This window comes from Leucoraja erinacea, chromosome 7, assembly GCF_028641065.1.
Source record: "Leucoraja erinacea ecotype New England chromosome 7, Leri_hhj_1, whole genome shotgun sequence".
Taxonomy (NCBI): domain Eukaryota; kingdom Metazoa; phylum Chordata; class Chondrichthyes; order Rajiformes; family Rajidae; genus Leucoraja; species Leucoraja erinaceus.
Genome location: NC_073383.1, coordinates 39,675,367 through 39,700,793, shown reverse-complemented (window position 1 = coordinate 39,700,793; position 25,427 = coordinate 39,675,367). Strand labels below are relative to the sequence as shown.

General features: G+C 44.2%; 1 protein-coding gene across 2 annotated transcripts in view; it reads left to right on the top strand.

Annotated features, from left to right (window-relative positions):
* LOC129698908 (neuropilin-2-like) overlaps positions 1-23,190 on the top strand; it is a 90,724-nt gene extending 67,534 nt beyond the window's left edge. Inside the window, exons 12-17 of one of the 2 annotated variants that reach the window (XM_055638335.1) lie at positions 213-374; positions 975-1,237; positions 1,329-1,425; positions 3,491-3,538; positions 21,124-21,201; positions 22,118-23,190. In XM_055638335.1, the coding sequence (XP_055494310.1) occupies positions 213-374; positions 975-1,237; positions 1,329-1,425; positions 3,491-3,538; positions 21,124-21,201; positions 22,118-22,425 (956 nt within the window). In that variant the 3' untranslated portion in view covers positions 22,426-23,190. Of the gene's footprint in view, positions 1-212; positions 375-974; positions 1,238-1,328; positions 1,426-3,490; positions 3,539-4,448; positions 16,362-21,123; positions 21,202-22,117 lie in introns of those variants that run through there. The other variant, XM_055638336.1, reaches the window with a different exon arrangement.
* The last annotated feature ends 2,237 nt before the right edge of the window (positions 23,191-25,427 follow it).

Sequence of the window (25,427 nt, the reverse complement as noted above, 5' to 3'; positions counted from 1 at the left end):
TGTGGTCGCTTAATCAACCTTGTTCCTCTCAGTGGGTAAGAAGACGAGTTTAACATGGTCGAGAAGGAGCGGTGAGGTATTAGTACCTTATCGCCAACAATATTGCTTTCCTCATTCCATGCTGTTCAGGGCAAAGGTTGTAGATCAGCTGTAGAGATAGCAGGAGGGAATTAATACATCACCTGATGAGGGAGTGGCTTATTATTTTGCAGAAATCAATCCCAGCATCGACGGCTTCAACTGCAGTTTTGGGGACTTACAAGGCAGTGAGCTCTGTGGCTGGTCACCTGACTCTTCAGCCCTGACAAAATGGACTGTCCACTCTGGGAGTCCAACGACTGAAGACCTGGGGCTCAACTCCCACCACCATGCAGGTAAGTCGAGATAAAGGCGAGTGAGGGTATCTTCACTTAGAGCGCAGCCATCTCCCGCTCTTCACTGATTTCTAATGGTTGTCAGGGTTTACATTTGCTGTTGATGTTGGGCAGCAGCCTGGTTTGTGCCTTACCCTCTCACCTTACATTTCTTGTCTCTGCCATGAATGCATTGAAGATGCAGCAGAGCTCAGACAACCCTGCTCTTGTCCAGCCTTCCATCATCCAATGCCAGAATGTCCTGAAAGAGACCGGTCACAAAGTCTACCTAGACTTTCTCCTTCCCAAGCCTGATATTAGGCCATAAGCTGTACCTGAATACTTTTATGCTCTTCTCCCTTAATCACTCAGCAACCTTTGACAATCATCTGGGATCTTTACACTACTTCATTTCTAAACCCTCGCGTATCCCCTAGTCTTTATCCCTCATCATTGGCCAAAGACCGAAGCATTGGTATCCTTTCTCTCAACCATTGCACCTTCATACCCCTCTTTCTTTCCACGTAAAAACAACCTAATTTGTCCAAATATCTTGTGAACTGGTTGCAAGAAATTTGTTGTCACATGGAATCTTTCATATACATATCCCCTTTTTTTCAGATAAATGGAATTACCTGCACTTAGAAACCTATAAGATGCTGGAAGGGCAGCGAGCCAGGCTCCTTAGTCCCATGGTGCCGCCCCTGAATAGACACCGTTGCATGGTGTTTGGGTATCAGATGCACGGTGACAATGTAGGTACTCTAAGGGTACTGCTGAGGAAGAAAACAGATGATGTGATGCTCTGGTCATTGAGAGGAGATCAGGGCGACAAGTGGAAAGAGGGAAGGATCATCCTACCAGGATATAACAGTGACTATCAGGTAACCTGCCACTTACATTGCAGTCACAGTGCATTACCAGGAGTTCTCTGTTTCATTAAATTCCATTATTGTATGTCCCTTCTCCTCCTAGGTCATCATTGAAGGCATTGTAGGAAAAAATGCGAGTAGAGAGATGGCCATTGATGACATTGCCATCGCATCTCATGTCTCGCTTGACCAATGCATTCGTAAGTACCTGAGTCTCTCCCTCAACTGCAAATTAGCTCCTGTTACCTATGGGCTGAAAGGGAAAGAGTGAGAAAGGGAAAAACATTACGGGGTTAGTAGGTTCTGTAAGCTAATGTATCAAGGGCAGTAGTGCGATTCAGTAGATAGGTTTATTGTTGCACATCCCAGTTTAGATCCAGACCTCTGGTGCTGATTGTGTGGAGTCTGCAAATTCTACCTTTCACCATAGATGTCCTGGTTGCCTCCCGCATCTCATAAATGGGCTGGTTTGTAGATTAATTCACCACTGTAAACAACAACCCATAGTTTAGGTTGCAGTTGATGCATATGCGAGAGAGAAAAAGTTACAGGAGCATAAAAGGATAGGCGGAATGGATGGATGGATGAGAACACATAAACTCAATGGGCTGAATGGCCACCTTCATAATTGAATATGAAAAAAACAGAGCATTTTCAATAGTTTATTATTGATGAATGAACTAATTTTATACTTTGTTACACCCCCTGACCTGGGCTCATCTGTACATCCCTTCTTAGCTTCTTTTCCTTAGGTCTCTGAACTCCAACAATATGAGTAATATCATTGTTATGATATGATGGGTTGCGTGGGGTAACTTGGCTGGATACAACCTGCAGTCACAATACTCTGTACTCACACAGGATAAGAGTGTTCTGCTTTGCGAGAACAAGCCAGAGAAATGCTACACTGTTAGGGCACGAAATGGGAATGAACATATTATTAAAAGGGCATGGGAATTGTCTTGTGAATGACAGAGCTGGAAGTTCATGTAGAAAGATTGCAAACACCTTTAGTTTTAATGAGCATCTTAACATCTGAAACATGGCAACCTGCCTGTATGTGTCACGATCACACGGTTAGCCGTGAAGTTAAGACCAGAGAGTCCGTTCTTTCATTTTGTTGGTTGAGAGATTAACATTACTGTGATGTACTGCAGAAATCTTTTATGCTTGTCTGACTGCAGATGGGGCTTTGCTTTAATGTCTCAATGACAAGAGTACAGCACTCCCACAGTACCTCATTTCGAGAGTCAGCCAATATATTGTATTTGGTTATTCCCACTGTTGTAATAATGACGACGACAGCACTGTAGAGGTCAAAGATAGAAACATAGAAACATAGAAAATAGGTGCAGGAGGAGGCCATTCAGCCCTTCGACCCAGCACCGCCATTCATTGTGATCATAGTTGATCGTCCCCTATCAATACCCCGTGCCTGCCTTCGCCCCATATCCCTTGACTCCACTAGCCCCTAGAGATCTGTCTAACTCTCTCTTAAATCCATAGATACAGTGTGGAAACAGGTGTTTCAGCCATTGGGTCCATATCAACCATGCACATTTACACTAATCCGATACTAATCCCATTTTATTCTCCACAAATTCTCATCAATTGGTTTCTGTGAAGAGACTGGTGGGCCCCGAGATGAACCCTGAGAGACAGCAGGCGCTGAAACCTTGAGCAACAAGCTGTATACTGGAGGAGCCCACCGGGTCGAACTGCATCTGTGAGGGGAAAGAATCCTGCATCAGAACTAAGAGTGGAGAGGGGAGACAGCTGGTGCAAAGAGGATCGTGGGAGTGGTGGAACAAGAGGCGGAGGTGATTGGTAAACAAAGCACTGGTGAAGGATGATGGGCCAACAGAGCCAAGAAGGGGAGGGGGAGGATGTGGGTCGGGAGAAATATGCAGGCGGATGATAGATGGAAGAAAATTAAATAATAAAAAAATAGGCTAATGAAGCCAGGTAGGTAGAGGGAAGAGTCACCATGGAGACAGCTGCTGGAGGGTGATAGAGGTGAGAGGAGAAAACCCACGTTGTCACAAGGTGAACCTGCAAGCTCCACACAGGCAGCACCCAGGGTCAGGATTGACTACGAGTCTCTGGCAATCTATCCAGGTCTCTACCAGTTGCCCCATTATGCCATTCCTGGACATAAACATGTCTCCTACCTGTGTTAATCTCTTGGTCATTTGGCCTCATAGTTCTGTAGCAAAGTATCGCAGGGTACCCAGAAGGTTAACTGTTATTATACTTTATTCACAGAGCCCATCAGTGCCTTTCCTGGAATCCCCACTAGTGAGACACCAACAGGTGAGTGTGTTATATTCTTACTGAGGTTGCTAGATACTTGTAACTCTCAGACAATGGCCAGTTGGAGATATTTAACCACACGGAAATGCATGAGCAAATGTAAGGGCTGTTTCTCCATGTCCAAAAGCTTTTTCCTTGGCCTGTTTAGGCTTGACATAAAGTTGCAAAAGTGGAAAGTAATCTGGAACTGACAAAAAAGGAATGCTCTCAAATTACTCTGTGGGCCGAGCACTTGATGAATTTATCTGAAATTTTCCTCCTCGCTCCATCTCTACATGAGCAGTTAATCTATTTATTAAAAAAAAAAGATTAGCTCCCTGTGAAAAGTAGCAGAGGGAGGAGATTCAGCAAAGTACACCAAGTGTTTGTACACTCACTGTGTGCAGCATAGCGTTGTTTCTGTACTTAAGGCTCTGATTGATTGGCCTACCACGGTAAATTTAATCTCAGAGTGTTTTCTGATTGCTTTATTATTTGTGGCCGTGCTTGAGGATGTGCTTTTATAATGTCATCGATCACATTGCACAGAAACAACAGAAGTGAAGCCATTGTGCATCATGGGGTATTGCTTGGCCTCACTGCCTGCTGTGGTTGCGGTGGATTCTGGGAGATTCCCAGGCCCACTACCGCCATCACCCTGGAACTCTGCCCAGCTGAAGGGCAGCCATTTTGAGCGATCAGATGAGCTGGGTAACACTTCGCGACCCACGCAAGCGCGACCTGCTGCATTTAGAGTCAGGTGGCCACCAAAGAATGGAAACTTAATTCCAAATCTCCATCCTTCCCATTCCACCTTGGCAAGGACGCCATGATTGGTGACGGCATACTCCCATGATGCACCAGGCCGCTGAGCATGCTCTTGTCAGTCAAATGAGATTAGTCCCAGTGCTATTTTGTGTCTCTCCACCAGGGGGGAGCCCTGCGGGGAGTGAACCCACGGTGGAGTCCGTGTCAGCACAACCCATACCCAATTTATGGTATTACATTATGGCAGGAGGAGGTGCTCTGATAGTGCTGCTCTGTTTCTCTCTGAGCATGGTGCTGTACCGCCAACGCTATGGATTTGCAGCCAAGAAGAGCCTTCACTCGGTAAACGTCCATTTCCCCAACGGCTGTGTTACGGGTGTGGAGCCTAGGCTCACTATAAAAGTGGGAAAGGAAGATTACAGTTCAAACTGAGAGAACACACTGCTAGGAGTGAGTACCCATTAAAATTAAACAAAAAACAAACCGAGAAAGGTTAATCATATTGCCAGCTCTACTTGCACTCTCCACTGCAATCGCCATGGGAACACCGCTACTTTTTTTCTCTCTCTACTCAACATCGCGCTTGTGGATTATAAATAGAAAAGAAAGAAAGTGACGATCTGAAATATCGTGTACATTTTCCCTTTCTTCCGAGAGAACTGGTTATGCAAGATCTCCACAAGTAGCATGCAAGGCAGACTGGAAGGACAACCCTTCTGTGTTTCTCTGGGAAGGAATGGCTTTGTGAAGACTTCTGTAATCTTGGGTGGAAAAGAACCAGCCATCATAATCTATGAAAAAGTATTTTTTAAGAAAGCAAGGAAGTGCATCACAGTTCCCACTGAGGTCATTTTGTTGTAGGGACAGGCTGAAATTTTATTTAATGACAATGGGGCAAAGTGGTTGCTTTAATGCGGGGTAATTCTAGGCAATACATGCTGGGTTCCATGATTGTCGATATTCATTATCTCTGTCTTAATTTTTCACAAGCCTTTATAAACTACCTCTTCTAACTTTCTAACATTAGGAATTGATAAAACTGTTTTATCTGTTGTGCTCTTTTGTTCCCTCCATCCCTTCATCCAACACCATCATCGCTGGGTAACTAGTCAGGCAAAAACTAGCTGTTTTTCATGAGATTGGTTTTACCTACACTCCAAAGCAATTCACGATGCTTATTCAGGGAGTGCGGGATATGATGCAGATTGGGACATTGTACTAAAGGCCTGTTCATATCTGATCAAAAGCTTGTATCTAACTCCCATAGATTACAAAAATATGTTGCGTGCAAACTTGCATACATCTTTGTGCATCCAATTGTTTTCTAACCATGCCTGGTTCTGATTATTCTCTCTCCCGTTGTGGGAATCATGTATTTTGACATTCATCTCCCATTAATACCTGGACAATTCAGCCTCTGAAAATCTTCATGTTTAAAGGAACTGAAAAGTTTGTCTTGATCTGTGCTGCTTATTGTTGAATTCTGACTGGACAAATGTGTTCATTGTCCAACCTCCTGCTGCACAATTGCAACTTTAGCTTATTCAAACAATTGAGGTAACCTGCCTTACAATTTGATAATGGAACACTGAGTTAATAGTCATATAGCATGGAGATAGGCCCTTCGAGATGCCCATCTTTCCTGTTTGGTCCATATCCCTTTAAACATTTCCTATCCATGTACCTGTCCAAATGTCTTTAAATGCTGTAAGTGTACCTGCCCCTAACACCTCCTTTGGCATCTCGTTCCAAATATCCATCCCCTTCTGTGTGAAAAATGTGCCCCTCAGATCTCCTTTAAATATATCCCTATGCAGCTTAAACCTTTGTCCTCTAGTTTTAGTCTCAGCCTCTTATGCTCCAGAACAAACAATCCAAGCCTATCCATTGAAGACATTGTCAAATTTGTCTAAAAACGGAGGGCTGCTGGTAGATAAAGCATAAGACACAAATGTTCTTACCTCGGGTGTTGTCTGTGTGGAGTTTGCATGTTCTCCCTGTTTCTGCCTGGATTTCCCCTGTACTCGGGCTCCCTCCCACTTCCCAAAGGTTAATTGGCTGCTGTGAATTTCCCCTAGTGTAGGGGGCTGGTGGGAGAATCAGTGGGTAGTTGGTTTGCATGAGAGAGACTGGGTCAGGGAAATAACTAAGGGAATGGGACTGATGGGAGCACACAGGCCCGATGGGCTGAATGGTACCTTTGCTGGAGGAAAATAGAAAACCTCAAGCTCGTGGCTGGCAGGGGTTGGACAAATTCCAGTCTCCAGCCAGGAAGTATGATTAACATGATGACCTGACTTGGGTTTTGCTTGGAGGGGATAGTAATTCACATTTAATTGCTGCAAATGTTTAAAAGAATGCTTCAGATGTTTGAAAGGAGATCACTCTTGTGCTTGATTGTTTTGAAAGGCACGTCTTTGAAAGACGTAGTCAGGCTGAATTGTGCAATGTTGAGAAGGCAAAGGAACACACCTGCCCGAAGTACCCCTGCCTTCCAGAACAAACTCAGAACAGGAAGTAAGACAGCTTGTAGAAACAAGGAATTGCAGATGCTGGTTTACAAAAAAAGGCGCAAAGTGCTGGAATAACTCGGTGGGTCTGGCAGCAACCCGCGAGAACATGGATGAGTGACTTTTCGGGTCGGGACCCTTCTTCAGACTTGACTTGAATGCAGCTTCATGTGTTAGCTTTTGTAGGAGCTGCTGAAGTCCACCTGTAATATGATATCATGGTTTCATCGGATTAAAAAACCCAGTTTCAAATGTAGGTCAGTACAAACAGTTGTAGGCCTCAAGAATCATAAAATTAGAGTCATAAATTCTATAGCACAGACCACGGAAATAACTTTCCTTCACAGCTCCACCTGCCTCATATCCCTTGCCCCAGGTTGTAAATTTGTGTCTGCTGGTCTGCAAACCATTTCCTAATGGGAGCAGCTTCCCTCTCTCCATTTAAATCAGTTTAAGTTTGTCTAAATTTCCATCCAACCTTCATTGCCCCAACAACATCATCATCATCATCGTTGAAAACATGGTGCCTTACAATGCTATGTACGACAGTGATCACAACTTCTACTGAAGTGTGGATGGCTGTTGGCTCGCTACAAGCTCATCCGCCCTTTGACAGGTCTTGTTTTTGGTCCTGCTGGGGGTCCACAGCTCCCTCCTCACCTGGCAAACCAGGTGGAGGAGACGGTTTAGTCGCCGTCTATCCGACCATGGAGCAGGTAGCACGGGATTACATGGTACCCGCGGCGGGGGGGGGAACTCTCCCCGACCTGATCTCGTCCAACAACAGGAAATACAAAAATGCAAGAAAACAGGAGCAGGCCTAAGAAACCAGGTCCCTTAAGCCTGCCCTACCATTCAATGTGATCATAACTAACCTTGGCTGGCCTCAACTCTTCCTCTGTGCTGGTCCCCTATAACCTCAATCTTTCAAATAAATGTCTATTTCCACCTTCCCTCCACCACTCTCAGGGGCACAGAATTCCAGAGAAAATTCTGAGAGAGGAAATGTCTATACTTATCAGTTTTAAATGACCAGTCTCTTATTTTGTAACCATATCTCTTTGTTGATGACTCGTATATTAGTGAAAACATTTCAATATCTACCCAATTCATCGCCCTTGAGAACTTAAATGTGTGAATAAGGTAAATCTTCATTGGTTTCTTTTAACTACAAAGAATATAGACCCAAACAGTCTAACCTCTCTTGATAGGATAACCCTCACATCTCAGGAATTAACCAAACTTGGTGAATCGCCCTTGGATTGCCTCCAATACCACTATATCCTTATTTAGGATTGAGGACTAAAATTATGCGCAGTAGTCCAAGTGTGACTTTGCCATCTCCCTGGATAACCACAACAAAATATCCCTAATCTTAAACTCCAGCCCTTTCAAAGTAAAGGCTGAAATGCAGTCTGCCTTTTCAGCTGCTGGTTGGACTTTGCGATTCATGCATTAGAACATGCATTAGAGAGCGGCACGGTGGCGCAGTGGTAGAGTTGTTGCCTTACAAGACCAGAGACCTTACTACGGATACTGACTATACTGAGTTTGTACATTCTCCCCATGGCCGCGTGGGTTTTCCCCGGATCCTCCAGTTTCCTCCCATATTCCAAAGACGTCCCAAGTTTGTAGATTAATTGGCTTTGGTAAAAATTGTAAATCATCCCTAGTGTGTGGGATAGTGCTAGTGTACGGGGATCGTTGGTCGGCGTGGACTTGGTGTGCCAAAGGGCCTGTTTCCACGCTGTATCTCTTAAATTTAAAATTTAAACTTAAACATTTAGATGCCTCTGTTCTTCACTCATCTGCAGTTTCCCTCCATTTGATTCCTCTTACAAGTGTATCCCCTCACACTTCGACAAATTAAACTCCATTGGGTATATTTTCACCCAGACACTCTGGAGAACAACACAGGCTACCCCAGTCGAAACAAGAAAGCCCATTCCCTCTTCGGCCATGCCTGTCCTACCATTCGATTTCTGTGTCAAAGTTGAGCCATGGGGTATCCATCGACCCTACAAAAATTCCAGCAGCCGTTTGTGCATCAGTGTGAAGCAGAAAGCAATAAAAGCCTTCTTCATGAAGTTAAACAAATTGTAAACAGGTCCTTCGGTCCACCATGTCCGTACTGACAATCATCCCCCCACTTACACTGATCTCATTTTATTCTACACAAATTCCTGGAATCAATTACTCATCCACATCCTAGGCCCAGTTCACAGCAGGCAGTTAGCCTACCATCCTGCACATCTTTGGGATGAAAGGGGGAACTGGAACCTCCAGATGAAACCCAGCCAAGTGAGGGGTGAACATCCAAACCACACATGGATCGTACCTGAGATCAGGATTGATCCCAGGTCTCTGACCCTGGGAGGCAGCAGCCCCACCAGCTGTGTCACATAGCCACAGTGCCACTTCAATCTGACCTCCAATCTAACACCAGCAACAAACCAGATTATAATGACCATGTCTCTCTCAGTGTTACTCGTTCCCTGCAAGAGTTTTTGTCTCAATTCCTGTCAAAAACAGCATCTTCCTCAGGGGCAGTTAGTGAGGAACATTAACTGCTGGCTCCATGTGTTCATAAACATACACTTACACTGTGCCTTTGACAGGGAAAAATGTTATGAGTTACGCAGGAGTATTATCAAAGAAACCTTGACGACCAGATGCTTTGACAGTTTGATGAGAACTTGGTCAAAGAGGTGGGGAAGAAAATTCCCCAATATTCCCACAGCTGCCATACAAAGGGAACTAAGCATTTGCAAGAGTCCGGAGTTTGACAGGCTGAGGAAAGCTATTTATTTAACTCCTTCACATCAGAAAAATATGACAGGTCAGGCCAGCAGACAGATCTGTCACCTGTGAGAGATTGTTTGAATGCAGCCCAGGTGGACTGGGGAACTCCCTGCCGTCTCCTCACACAGTTTGGAAAGGAGAATGAGTTATTCTGCTTAGGCCAATCCATTGTCTGCAGGGTGCACTGCACACAGCACAGTACAAGCAGCCCCTAGGGTAGAACGGGGTTCCATTCCTGAAAACCATTCATAATCCAAACACTTGGAAATGAAATAAAACTGTGTGTGAGAGAGGAACACAGAAACAACTTTAGACTTTAGAGATGCAGCGTGTAAACATGCCATTCAACTTACCGAGTCCATGCCGACCAGCGATCACCCCATATACTACCACTATTCTACACACTAGGGACAATTTACAATTTACAATTTACAAAAGCCAATTAATTTACAAACCTGTATGTCTTTGAAATGTGAGATGAAACCAGAGAACCTGAAGAAAATGCAAGCGGTCACAGGGAGAATGTACAAACTCTGCACAGACAGCACCTATAGTCAGGATCCAACCCGGGTCTCTGGCGCTGTAAGGTAGCAACTCTACCGCTGCACCACTGTGCTGCCCAAGCTGGGATGGGAGAGCAAACAGGCACAGGACACTCAGTGAGTGAGCGAACGAGTCTGCTCAGCCTCTCAGTTCTGCGCGGCTCAACCCAGGCCCGGATTGTTGTGGCTCGGTGTGAGGGGGGAAAGCGCATAGAAATGTCCCATTTCCCCCAGGTAGAAGATGCCCTCAGCCCCTGAACAGCCATAAATCCATGCCCTGCCATCCCTCTGGTCTCCCAAATGCCCGATCATATGTACAAACTGTCTGTAAGTCTGGTGTCTGTAACCTGGGGATGACCTGTATGCTAATCAACAAACTGATGTTCTTCCTCAAACCGCCCCACCAGGCACTAGTGCAGGAAATGCGACAGATTTAAATATGTAATGGAGGGTGGGGTGGAAGGTTTTCTGCAGTTGTTCAGAGCTCTGGTAAACCTATTCTGGAGTCAAGTGTCTGGATCTGGCTCTGGGTTAGAATAAGGGTATAGGGAATTTGGAGTGATTGCAGCAAAGATTCATTAGACTGGTGCCAGAACGGAAAGGTTAATCTCTAAGGACAGGTTTAGATCTTTTATTTATTTGCAACAGTATAGAATTGTAGTGTAGTGCAGCATGAAAACAGGCTCCAACTCGTCCATCCCTCAGTCTCTTAAGCTCCAAGGAATAAAGTCCTAGCCTGCCCAACCTCTCCCTACAACTCAGGCTCACGACCCCTGGCAACATTTTTGTATAACTTCTTCACACTCTTTCCAGCTTAATGATGTCATTCCTATAGCAGGGTAACAAAGACCGGACATGATGGTCCCAAGTGCGGCCGTACCAACATCTCGTACAACCGCAACTCCTGTACGTAGTGCCCGGACTGATGAAGGTCAACATGCCAAATCCCTTCTTCATCTCCCTTAATATCTGTGACGCTAGTATCATGGGGGTCTATATTTGTACTCCTAGGTTCCTCTGCACAATCATATATCTGTATACAGACACACACGCAGGCATCACTGACAGACACACAGATGCACACACATATAAGCAGATATACGCATCCATTGACACACAAAGCAACACATCATACCACAGGCACATCACTGACACACACAGACATAAATGCACCTGTAGGCAGACAGAACACACATGTATGCATACAGGCACAGCTAGTTATTTTCGCTGCTTGCAAAGTGCACCCATTTCGTGCCTTGGCAATACAGTTCCCCAGCCTTTTGTCACCAGATGATGATGTCACTCTGACTCAGTTTTGACAAGAAGTAAATGTCAACGTGAAGATGGTCTTGGGAAAGGCTTGATTGAAACAGGATTTTGCCAGCGATTAACCAGAAGAGGAGTTTGCTCTGTGCTAATGGTAATCATATACTCCAGGGGAGAGGAAAAGCAAAGAATTTAAAACGCTTGCAGCTCCGCATTTTGTCTGTAATTTTAGTCTGCAGCGAGCAGTGTGACATTGCCATCCATTGACAAAAGGCCGTTAATGATTCTGCCTGGCAATCAATCACTACTCACAGTAAGTGGATGATCCTTCACTCTCGAATGTGCTTTCTAAAACGGTCTTAATCCAAATATCACATTTATTCATATTCTCCATACTTTAACTCATCATGTGATTGCCACAGAATCATCAGCATTAGATAAGGGAGATATTTGTGCAAATTCAACCTCACCTGCCTGATAGCTGTGGCTGCACAGTAGCACTCTTTACTTCTGAGTCAGGAGGTTGTGGGTTTGATCCTGGCCCTTGAGACTTCAGAGTACAGTGTATTGATGTTTCCAGGTGTGGAAGGTGCTGAGGAAGTGCTGCGTTGTCAGTAAAGTGACTTTATTCAATGAAATGTTAACACTAAACTAGTGTCTGCTGTCATGGAGGGGTGTGGAACATCTACCATCAGAGTTTTTGGTTCTTCCCAATGTCCTGACCAACATTCAGCCCTCAACAACATTTCTGAACCAGGGCTTCATCACACCTCGGTCCATGACATCCTGCAATGCACTGTTCCTATATTTTGGCCATGGCTATATTATAAAACAATATAATATGACTGTAAAGTGACTTGGGATGTTCTGAGGATGAGACAGGTACTATAGAAATATAAGATCTTTCATCTTCTAATGCCCTGACCTCTTTTACTTTTTGTTGAGTGCACCTCCCTTGCAACTGATCCTGATGCATGTTTAATTCACTAAATTAGTGCTGCACGCAGCGATTCAGGCAAATCAGAAGTCACGGTACACTTTGGGCATCCTTACTTTAAGAGTTAGATATTGTGGTTGATTCTCCTATAAGAGATTTAAAATCGAATCTGTGTTTAAACAGTCGTGACTGCTTGTGAGAGGGATTGCTGCTGTGTTTGCATGCATTGGCCCATGCATTTGCATGGTATATCAAGTCTCCTGAAACTTAAACATTCACTCAAATTAATGCACCCCAATGCCTGTTTTAGTTCACAAGGACAGTATCCTATTTTATGCCATTGCCCCTGTTCTATGATGTCATTGTGATGATGTCATAGCCCAGGTGACATAGTGCTCGTGTAATGTCAGAAAACTCCATTGGGGAATGGTGGGCTCTCAGCTGCGATAGGGAATTCAACATGATCTGTTCCAACAAACCCTAAAGAGATTTACATCACACAATATTTCCACTTTTGCCAGAATCCCAGGCCACGTTTGTACAATAGACAAGATTTCTTAATTGCACCCCATTGATATTCTGCAACATGCGGCACATGCTCAGTGGAAAAAAATACACCCTTCCAAATGTTCATGGTGGTTGCTGAGAAAGACAACAATCATTCACCAGTGGAGCAATCAATCCCCATCAATTAGTTTACAGTGCAAAGGTGATCCCAGTGTGGGTTGGGGGAGTGCTTTAAGGGATCAACGTTCAAAGCAATGGGAAAGCACTTGAATGTGCAGTAAACGTCCAAATGCTTAAACATTGAAAATTATTTGGTGCTTAAAGAATGAGTATGCCAGCTTTACAATGACAAATTACTTAAAATTTGATACCTGGTTTTCTAAAGAGATTCTACTCTTAAGATGACATTAAGATAGCCCTTGTGGCTAAAGGGATCAGGGGGTATGGAGAGAAAGCAGGTACAGGATACTGAGTTGGATGATCAGCCATGATCATATTGAATGGCGGTGCAGGCTGGAAGGGCCGAATGGCCTACTCCTGCACCTATTTTCTATGTTTCTATGTTAAGATACACAATACCTGTAAATATCTCTGCTATTGCATTCGTTTGGTAAAATGCAAACACAAGATATTGCAGATGCGGGAATCTGGAGCAACAAACAACCTGCTGGAGGTCAATATTTCAGGTCGAAACCATGCATGAGGACTGTCAGTGGAGAGAAGGGATAGTTGGTGTAAAGAGGTGAGAGGGGAAGGGGGTGAGGCAGGGGCCAGACGTGGTTAATGGATAGGGGAGGGGTAATGTGTAGGTCAAGGCAGGTAGTGGTTGGGGAGAGGTGGAGTTGGGAAACAGAGGCAGATAAATGATGGATGGAGGCAGACAGAGAAAAGGAGAAATGAGTCTTCCTACTTTTTTGGTCATCATCCATCATCCACCTGCTTTTGTCTCCCAACTACACCCAACCCCCTCTTCTACAAGGCCCCATCTGCCTGTCACCCTTCACGACTCCTTAGTGCGCCAATTCCCTCTGGCTCCTGTCTCACCACTCTCCATCTCCATTTTAGACTGGCTATTTCCCCTCTCAGCCCTCATACAATGACTTTGTCCCGAAACGTTGACTATTCCTTTGCCCCCACAGATGCTGCTTGACGCACGGATTTCCTCCAGCAGAATGCTTCTTGCAATTGCGACACTTAATGTTCATAGTAAATGCCTTTCTATTTTTCACTTTCTTATCTCATACATATCCAGCAATTGTCAACTGTCCACCAATCTTGCCTTATGGGATCATCCTCCATGTTAAGAGCCAATCCTGGGGGTCCCTAATCAGAATATTGTCCAAGCACCATTTCCTCCATCTTTCTTTCTTGTGCAGAAGGATGAGGGTCAGGACTGCGTGGTCTACATGGAACATCTAGGCAGAAGTAAATTGGAAGTTTCAGCAACAAACAATCAGCTGGAGGAACTTAGCAAGTCAACCGGCATCTGTGGTCAACCAGCCAATTCGGCTTAAATACCATACATCAAGTTACAGGTTCCCTTCTCATATCTCTTTTCAGCAGTGAAACCATGTCCCATCTCTGGTAGTCAGACTTGACTGCTGGCATTTCTAAGCTGCTGCTGTGGTCAAGATAAAACTTGACATTTCGCTTGAGAGTTTCCTAATATTTCAAACTGACATCAATAGGCCATGGTGGCACAGATGGTAGAGCCGTTGCCTCATAGCACCAGAGACCTGGGTTAATTCCTGATCTCAGACGCTGTCTGCATGGAGTTTGCATGTTCTGCCAGTGACTGTGTGGGTTTCCCATGTGGGTGCTCCCGTTTCCATCCACATCTCAAAGACATGAGGGTTGGTAGGTTATTTGGCCATTGCAACCTGCTCCAATGATGCAGTAAGTGGTAAGTGATGAAATATGTGGGAGTTGATGGGAATGTTGGGATAAATAGGGTAAACTGGTAGGAAATGGCATTGTGCATTAATTTGGTACCTTCTGTTATCTCAGGATGTCCCATGTCTCAGATGAGTTTATTGACATACACCAGATGCAATGAAACTTGTTTATCTGAAGTTCACAGCAAACATACATTAATACAACAATAGATACAATGATGAGAACAAAGCAGCAGAGAGGTGCAACGTTGTAGTGCAAAATCTTACTGGTGCAAAAGAATATTAAACTATAGTTATGGAATAACAGAATGAGGTATCGAGTTAAGAATATGAGAAGGTCACAGCAGCTCCAGGAACAGGATGTGAACGAGGTAATTGGTTCAGATAGACACCAAATGCTGGAGTAACTCAGCGGGTCAGGCAGCATCTCTGGAGACAAGAAATAGGTGATATTTTGGGTCAGAAACCTTCTGAATTCTCTGGTTCAGGTGTTGGATAGCAGTGGGGAAGAAGCTGTTCTGCTTCTTCATGTTCACCTTGTACAACCTATCCACACACTGATGCTATAGCCAGGAGGTGGTTCATTCTTTGGCATTGCTGGGTTAGCTGATCAACCTGAACAGGTTACTTTTCTTCAGGTGGTCTTAACATGTCTTGCCAAGAACAGGAGCAAGTATTTATTGAATAGAGTGGACATTGTTGGAAATGCTAACATTTTTTGACCATCTTTAATCCCCCCTGAACTGAGGAAGCAGTTAAGAGTACCCTACATCAGTGTGTCTGCAGTTCCACATAGGCCAGACCAGGGAAGGATAGATCTCCTTTCTCACAGGTGAAATGCATGGATTTTTATATAAATCCAGTAGTTTTATGGTCAGAATTATGATTAGCTTCATTCTCTGATTGGCGTAATTATATTGTGTACACGGCTACCATGGTGGGATTTGAATCCATCTCTGACTCAGAAATCCAGAACTCTGGTTGAACCGCAACACCGTCATCTGAAGGGCAGCACCACCGATCCTCTAACACTGACATGTTGCAGATCCCAGAGTGGGCAGCTTTTGGCCTATTTTAGTGTCCACCAAGTGTGTGTTACGTACAGCTGAATTGGACCACAGCTGGCATGGAACTAGATAGATAGAAGTGTGCAACATGATTATTTTTTTTAAAACAGCAGGTTTTATGACGGAATAGCAGAGCAGAGTTAATTAAAGCTTTAGATTCAAATGTCAGACTGCAGCATTCGATCTGAAAGGGGCTTACATTAGGATGGAGAAAGAGCTGATTAAAACACCACAGGAGAGCTGACACTCTCATTAATTCTGCAGCCCCTAATTCCAACATAAGAGCTGTTCGATCATTTACAGTTGCCTGGAATTTACTCTTGACATTCCCTGCGGATGATGTTTAACGCATTTTTACGAAATCCCACCTCCTTTTTTTTAACTCAGCTTTAAATCCATTTAGTTAACTTTTGCTAAAAGGGAAATATGGAAGAATGTTGTAAGAATGTGCAAATCACTTGTCAAAACAGTAATTTCTGGGCTCTTAACCTTACACTCAATTCTCACCTCGCACTGTCACTTCCCTCGAGAGTGGGGTGGAGGGAGGGGGCGGGAGCGGGGGGTGAGGCTACCAAGAGCTGATCACAATGACCAGTCTTGTTTTCCCTCAGGTCCAGAGATTAAGGGTAAATGTAAGCTATTTACTATGGTGGGGGAAGTCAGAACAAGGGGCACAACCTCAAAATTAGAGGCAAGGTAACGTAAAGATCGTGAGAATACTCAAGTTACGTAGCTACGGTGAAAGGTTGAATCTCACATCCCACTCCCCCGAAGCCATCTGGTAGAGTAGTGCAGCTGTTAAAGCCATTGCCTCATAGCACCAGAGACCTGGGTTCAATCCTAGGCTCAGGTACTGCATCTTCTTTCTGTGACCACGTGGGTTTTCTCCATTTCCCTCACATCTGAAAGGACGGTGAGTTGGTAGGGCGATTAACCATTGCACATTGCCTCTGGCGTGTAGGTGAATGTAGTGTCTGTGGGGTGGGTGGGACAGTTGATGAGAACAGGTGGAGGATAAAGCAGGATTAACATAATGGGTGACTGGTGGTCAGTGTGGCCAAAGGGTTTTAAATGTTTTATTTATATGCCTTATCTCTCTATAAAGCTGTTGAGTGTGAGGTTAATTGATGCTTTCAAAAGCGAGTTTGGTAGATTTTTCCTGAAGTGAAGGAGGTGTGTAGCCAGGGTCAGTCATGTCTGATTGAATAGTGGAACAGGCTTGAAGGACTAAATGGCCTAACCACCTTCCAATGTGTTGTTTTGGATCATTCCTGGCATCAACTAATGAGCCTTTCTCTGTGAGAATATAATGCTGCATAACAGGAGTCCACCATAATCTTTTGATAGGAAATTGTTGTGAAAATATTTTTCATCTAAAAGGTTGTGTCCATTTGAAATTGATAATTGTCACTAGTAACATCCTTATAAATAACAGTGTGCGTTTTGATGACATTTAACGATCTAAAGCCTTCTAGACTGTTACTTAAGGTGGAAAGTATTTAATGTGACTCCTCTGCTGGGTCCCTGAGCTAATGCTGCCTGATGTGCGAAGAGTCCACAACTGAGACCTCTAGATAAAAAATTGTTACTGGTCCTGCCAATAACCCAAGTAAGTACTCTGGATTCCCTTAGGCTAGTTACCCCTGATTAACAATCGCGCTACACTCCCCATAGTTCACCGTTCTGACCCCTGATGATAGCCTTGCACATAATGGGGTGGGGTGGGAAACATATGTGGGGTCTTGTCTCTTTGCCAGTGCAGCTCCTTCGGGATGATCCCGCCAATTACTGAGCAAGACAGAAGTTGTGTGGGTGCTCGAGTGTTTCCCACACAACAAGGGATGACATAAAGGCCATAAGTAAAAGAAAAGCTTGCATTTATAATGTGGCTTCCACAATGTCTCAAAGGTCTTTCTAGCTAATGAAATACTTTATCCGAAGTAATGTTACTGGAATCCAGCAGCCAGTTTGTTAACAGCAAACTCTTACCAGCAACAGTGAAATTAGTCTGAAAATCAGTCTGAAGAAAGGTTTTGGCCCGAATCGTTGCCTATTTCCTTCGCTCAATAGATGCTGCCGCACCCGCTGAGTTTCTCCAGCACTTTTGTCTACCTTCGATTTTCCACCACCTGCAGTTCCTTCTTAAACAGTGAAATGATGATGTGTTGCTGTGAAAATGTTGGTTGGGAGATGTGGACGGAGGCAACAGGGCAGAACTCTCTCTGCTCTCCGTTGAAGTAGTGTCATGCAATCCTTGCAAAGCTACATGTGGTAAAAGCCTTGACCCAAGGAGGTGAGGAGCTTGAAGCTCTTACATAAATTGGGATGCACTGTGCCTCTTTTAATGTGGTTCTTGGTCATTTGGGACTCCGACTTTGCTCCCAGACCTTCACAACCAGTGTGCAGTCAGCATGCCGAACCTTCCCCACCATCTCCCAATGCTGCATCCTTCTTACCTTCCCAGCCACCCCCCCTCCCCCACCCTCACTTCCCTATGTCCATGTTACTTTGGGCTCCTGCGATTGGGACTGTTCCGTGCTTGTGAATGTGAATGTTACAGTGAAATGGTGTTTTTAGTGCCTGTGCATCATGATGTACTCACACTGCAGGCGGGGCTGCTCTGTCTGTTTCTTTGTGTTTTTGAATGTAAGTTGGCTGCCCTGGAGATGTACTGTGTGGAATGGAATAAAGATGCTATTTTTTTATACAAATGATGTGCCGTCTAATATCTCTTACGGGCCTGGGAAGCAAACTTTGTCCTGATCCTTCTGGACAGGACAGGTTACTGAAAGTTGGGTCAAGTATATGTGCACTAATCGAACTCAGTTGCTTGGTCGGTGATTCCGACTCTTTGTTGTGCCCATGTCATCTTATTTCAGCCATCTATGGATTTCCATCGCCCAAAGTTGCCTTGTATTAAAGTCGTGCTTCACACCATCTATAATTCCATACATTAGTCCATCCCACAAAATCTCAGCTCAGGTATAGCATATCCAATCTTTGTTTTGCTTTGTCACGCCCTTCCAGAAATATGTTTCCTCAACCCAATCGAGCCATCAGAGAAACAGGATCCACATGGAGAGACATCTCGTGAATAGGAAGTCTTCGTGTCCTGCTAGCCAGGAGATCGCTGTTTTCTGCCAAATTCACTGCTGGCTCATAAATGTCCCTGATTGCCAGAACTGCTCACCAACAGTTGGCCCGACTGAACCTGAGGGAACCTCCTGTTTCAGTCCTTATGACTCAACTTGGCATAACGGCTATACTATTCGGCATTCTCATTAAGTATCTGGACAAGATTATGTTTGTATTTTGTGTAATTTAACCAGAAAATATATGGGTAGCCTTTTCTTTTGCTTGAACTGTTTCATCTGGTTTTCTACAAAAACAATCTTCTGGAGGAATTCACAAAGTGCTGGAGTAACAATGGGTCAAGCAGCATCTGTGAAGGGAATAGATAGATAGGGCCCTTCAGTCTGGAGCCTGAAGAAGGGTCCCAACCCAAAACATCACCTCTACATTCCCTCCCCAGATGCTGCCTGACCCCTTGAGTTACCCCAACACTTAGTGTTTTGTTCAATATTCCAGCATTGGCGTTTCCTTGTGTCTCCATATTATTGTTGGAGGAATTCATTGGGTCTTGCAGCATCTGTAGGGGAAACGGAATGATCTGTATTTCAGGTCGAAACCCTGCATCAATGAATTAATCACCCTGCATCAGGATTCAACCACTCTGCTGAGGGTGGAGAGCGAAGACACACTGAGATCGTCCAGCAGATAGTTTGTTGATCCAAATTCCAGCATCTCCAGCAGACTGTGTCTCCACAATGCTCCTACCCTGGGAACAATTCCTACTTTTTCAATCACAGTAGGCCACTATAATTAAATTTCTCCATGTCCTCTGCTTTGCAGGAGAATAAGCCTCATTCATCCAACTCTGCTCATGTGATGAAAGGTTTGCATCCCGAGGACCTCTTGTGATATTTTTCCCACACCCTTTCCAAGGCGTTAATATTCTTCCTAAACTGTCACACTCAGGGCTGGACTCAGTATGACAGATGAAGCTTAGCAAGAATACTTATTCCCAATTTCCTTCCACTTTTTCCTTCTGGAGCATCCAGTGTCCTTCACATTCATGCTCGTAAGTTCGCATCAATGCACAGCCTGAAAATTTAATTTCCAATGTCTTTAACCAATGGAAAATGAGATCCTGAGACTGATTTTATCTTCCGATGATATTACTGAGACTCCAGACTAGAAGTTCGCATTGATTGAAACTGCAGCTAAGCAATCCACATAGCTTTTGGGAGGGGTGAATGCATTGAGCAATACATTGAACATTAATCTGATTTAAGACACAGTGAGTCATGTCACCTAAAGCTTGCGTATAAGTGTGTTTGATATGCAGTACATTGATGATTACTTGGGTCCATCTTCTCGAGCCCATGCCAACTAACAGATGTCAACGTATATCTCAATATCCCAAATTTGTACTTGTGTGTTTTGCAGTTCATGGCAGAACACTGATCAGACAGAGAACTGCATCCATTCTAATCAACAAATAAAAACAGTTTATCTCATTGGCCAATGGAACCACTACATATGAGGCCAAATGTTAATTGTTCTGGGGATTAAGAGTCTCCAGAAGATTGAGGCCAACTAATCAAATGGATTAAGAAATAATGCATGGAGAACGTGGATTATTGGAAGAAAAAAAGACCATTAGCAAAGCCTGAAGATGGATAAGTAAAGGTGCAGAAATAATGATGGAACAGTGTCGATCTGAATCCACCATCACTCATGTTGTTCCCCCTCCTTGGAATTATTCTCAAGTACATTGGCTTGTGATCAGATTATGTTTTGGCATTTCAACAGCACATCTACTACCAATCCACCACCTTTAAGGACATGATACTTTGGAAACTTATGCTAAAAGGATTCCAGGGTTTAGGATTGGGAATTTGGAGGCAAATCCTCACTATAGAGAGAGATGTGAAATCAAAGTGAATGGGTGGAATAAAAACTATAATCTGCTTAACGGGTGAGGGATTCAATGAAGATTATGAATTTGATCAAAGGATTTCATTAAGATCATGGTCTAACACAAAGAGTGTAAGCAGCTTTTTTCATTTTATTTATGTGAACTATTTGTTAAGATGATGGTTGGTGAAACCTCTCAGTTTTTTAAAATCCTCCGTTCCTATTAAATAGTTCTGAATTGAGTGGCATTCTGGATATGACTTCAGATGGAGATATTTCCATGACCTAGCCTGACCCTTATGTAATATTCCACTTCCCTCTTTGTGTTACAGCAAAAGAAATGATATCCGTGGATGAAGGGACCCGGTTTGAACCCAATGAGGAGGCTGACTTTAACATTTATAGGAAAGGTAAACTCACCTTGAAACTCTGCACTTCCAAGTGGTGGTCAATACAATCCACTTCTGTAGACCAGCAAAAGATTTTAAAAGAGAAACTGTGATAGGTAGACCAGCTCAATTACTTGGCTGGATCCATAACTGATGCAAAGATTGGGCAGAGTGAAGATGGCCCAGGAGATTCAGTCACTGAGTGTACTAAAGAGCGAGTTTTATGGATTTCTAGATGCAAAGGGAATCAATGGATATGGATGAGGAAAGTGCCACGGATCCTATTGAATTGTAGGCAAGGCTCAAGGGATTTAAAGGCAAATGGCATGTGGACGTTCGTTGTAGTAGGAATTAAACAGTGGAGCAGTGATATCTTGCTGCTATCACGCAACGCCTTTGAGCATTTGTCCTCTCATCTGATGAAGGAAGTTCTTGCAATGCCGATACCTCAGGAAAGGCCCAACGAACTGATGCCTGGGATGACAGGGCTGATGTAGGGAGAGAGATTAGGACAATTGGGCTAACTAGAAGAATGAGTGGGATTCTCACTGAAACCGATAAAATTCTGATGGGACTGGACCGACCAAATGTGGGATGGAGATGAAATCCAGAGGAAAGGGATCACAGCCTGAGGATACGGAACTCGAATGAGAAACATCTTCACCACAGAATGCTGAAGTTGTGGGATTTCCTTGTACAGAAGATATCTAATGACAAAATATCAAATGGACTCAAAAAGGCATTGGATAGACAGTAATTCTAATGTTTAAAGAGATCAAGGGATGTGGGGAGAAACAGGAAGAAGGGAGTGAATTTGAATCGGTAATGATGGTATTGAATTGGAAGGATTAGATACAGTAAATAGCTCCTAATTTTTATGACTCCATGCATTCTATTGTTTATATAAAAACGTAACATTACTTTTGCTGCTTCATAGGCATGGGGCTTGAAGGAGACGCGAGCACGATGTTACCCTCCAATGGGATGTCGGTCACGCCAACGTTAGGACGAGACAAGAACTGGCTCTATTCCCTGGACCCAATCCTGGTCACGATTATCGTCATGAGCTCTGTGGGGGTTCTCCTGGGAGCGGTCTGTGCCGGGCTCTTGCTGTACTGCACCTGCTCCTACGCTGGCCTCTCCAGCCGGAGTTCAACTACCCTGGAGAACTACAACTTTGAACTGTACGACGGGATCAAGCATAAAGTGAAGATGAACCAGCAGAAGTGCTGCTCCGAGGCCTAATCCACCTCACAGCAGAAGGCCTTGTTGTTATTAGTAACTTGGAACCAACGAACGCAAAGGTGCAGTGAGTGAAGAACTGCCTTTGAATCGTAACCATTTACATTCTGACGTGCCCAGAACAAGTCACATTATCCCCTGTTGATTGTGGGGTCTATTTAATTAACACTTGGTCAGCACTAAAGAGCCTTAACTTGACTATTTTCCCACGGATATGAGCCATCGTTACTGCCTTGACTGTGACCTTTGAGGTGACGTAAGAGTGGGCCAACTAGACATTGGTTGTTAACAGAGGTTAATTCTGTTCTGTGCTGCAAAGGGAAGCATCATTTCTTTCAAACCAGCCGCAACGTTGGCTTGTTATGCCACGTAGCTTTTTCGTGCTTTGCTTTCGCCCTTCAACTTTCCGACCCAACGGCTGATGCCTGCAAAGCTTTGGTGGGGGTCCTAACTGGAATAGAATTCAAGTCGGCCATCACCTCAAGTTTACCATTGGGACCCGACAGGCCGGAATGTACACTATTGCCTGCAACTTCATGGTTCGTTGGTGTCAAGCAACCTCAACCATTTAAGCAGCTTAAAGAAATTGTGGACTATATGCAGAGTGCCTTTAGACAAGTGTGATCTATTAGCTTTGGCAAAATAGTTTTGACATTCTTCCTGTCCGGGACAGAAGAGTGTTTTATTGGGCGCTGCCTTGATGTTTATGCAGTGCCTGGTCAGAAGATTTTATCTATTATTATTTAATATACAGTGCATTGACATTCCAGACGGTGTTTCTGTCTGCTTTGAGAGGGGAGGAGGGCTGTGAGGTGGGAAGGGGGTGGGGGCTATTACATTTTGGGAACAGGTCATATGGTGGAAAAGAAAACACACTACAGAAGCTTTAATCTGAGGCAAGATTGGAGGGCTTAGATGGATGGCTCTGGGCAGAGTTGAATGCTACACTTCACCAGGCCTTCTTCACAAAATGGGCCCAGCCACCCTCATTCATCACAAGGCAAAGGCCTCAAACCCAGAAAAGTAAAATCGGCCTTTTATAGGAAGAGACTGCTGGCTTCTGTAAGATTGGTCTTGTAAGATAATAGTGTTACAAGGTTGGTTCAAATGAGGTTGTGCAGGGTTTACAGGGTTATATTTGGTTGAATAGGCATCAGTGTTACAATCTTTCAACAACCCACTGTCGAATGGTATATTTGTGCATTCCTTTGTACAATGCTGACTGTTCACTGACTCACGATTTTATTAGAAATCTGCAACTCCTCTCTAACCTCCGCTTCTTTAAGAGACTCTGATGTCACAGACACCAGCATCTCCTTAGGTGTTTTGGCCCAGGCACCACCTTCATTTGTAACAACCAGTAGAAAACCAGTCAATGAATTTGGAAGACAAGCCTGACACTGATGTACACATTCTGGAATTAGGAGTATCATTAATACTGATAGCATTTATTGCCTGCCCCAACTATCCACTGACAAAAATGGTGGTGAGTCATCTTCAGTTTTGGGTTACAACTCTGGTGGATGCCCTCACTAGGCTGCTCGGCTGGACGGTCCAGGGTACTCACCCAGGATATTGACCCAGGCACTTGGATTTCCGAGTCAAGCTGATGCTGGTATCAGAGAAGAAGCTGGCACAGCTGCCTTAGTCTTTGTAGCAGGTTATAGGGAGATATTTCCAGCATGTCTCTCATGACCTTCAGACACAATATCTGGTCAAATAGAGAGTGTACCAGTAAATACTCCAGGGCCAATGAATAAGCCCAGCCCATTGGGAAGTGTGTGTGGAGAGCCAAACCTTTGTTGGGTAGAACCAATAAAGTTATCATTTGTCCTATCAGAAGGGAAGGAGATTGTAACACAGGTCCCCAGACACATGCGGTTAATATACCATCTCCCCCCCCCCCCCCCCCCCCCCCCCCCCCCCCCCCTATTCAAAGATTGTTGCCACAGTAAGGCATCTAAAGATTCAGTTTGTGCACAACACTTTCCCTGGACTATACTGTGTATTATATCATGTACGTCTTACACATCCGTGTTTATGAGACTGTGTACAGTGTTATACTGTATCTCTTACATATCCATAGTGCACAGTTTATACCTGAAATGGCCATTTCACATCTACTGTCCATTACTCATGAACACAGCCATCACACCACATCTGATGGTGCAGGCATTATGGTGCTAATTTTCACTCATGGTCTCCTGGCCCTGATTCACTGAACCTCACCAAACCTTGTGGCCTGCTCTGTGTAAACTCATCAGAGGCAAAAGGCTGTGTAAAATGCGATAGTGGATTGGCATCTCGCTGCTTAACAAGCGGGAAATGCTGAGTATGCGCTCAATCCTCCGACAGCGAGAAGCTGAAACGCTGTTCAAATGTCTTTACGGAAATTTTTAGATGTACAGGATGGATTAAGGGATAGGGATGTGTTGATTGGATAAGATAAAGCAAAGTGGGTGCTCGATAGAAACATTAAACAATGTCACAGATCTGTAGGGCCACATTGGCTGTTCTTGTGCTGTAAGTGCTACGTATTTCTACCATTTCTTGTGTGCCACTGTGTGTGTATATTTTTTATGATGCCATTTTACATTCAAGCTGGATTGTAGACCCATATGTAAATTGTAACTGTGCTGCCAATAGTGTGTTTGTTTGTGTGTGTGTGTATGTGTGTGTGGGTACGCACGTGTGAGTCCATGCATGTGCATGTACATAGGTGCATGTGCGTGTATATGTGTTCATGCGCATGCGTGCGCATGTAAACAGGTGCATATGTGCGTGCTTGTGTGTGTGTGTGTGTGTGTGTGCGTGCGTGCGTGCGTGCGTGTGTGTGTGTGAATGGCCGTTTGCGTGACTGCGTGTGCGCGACAGAGTGTGTATGCGTCTGTGTGTGCACCTCAGTGTGTGAAGTCCGCATACATATATACATTCGTACACAGATGCTTGTGTGTATATGAGTGAGCGTGCTTGCGTAGGTGTGTTTGAGGTGATGTATCTAGTTC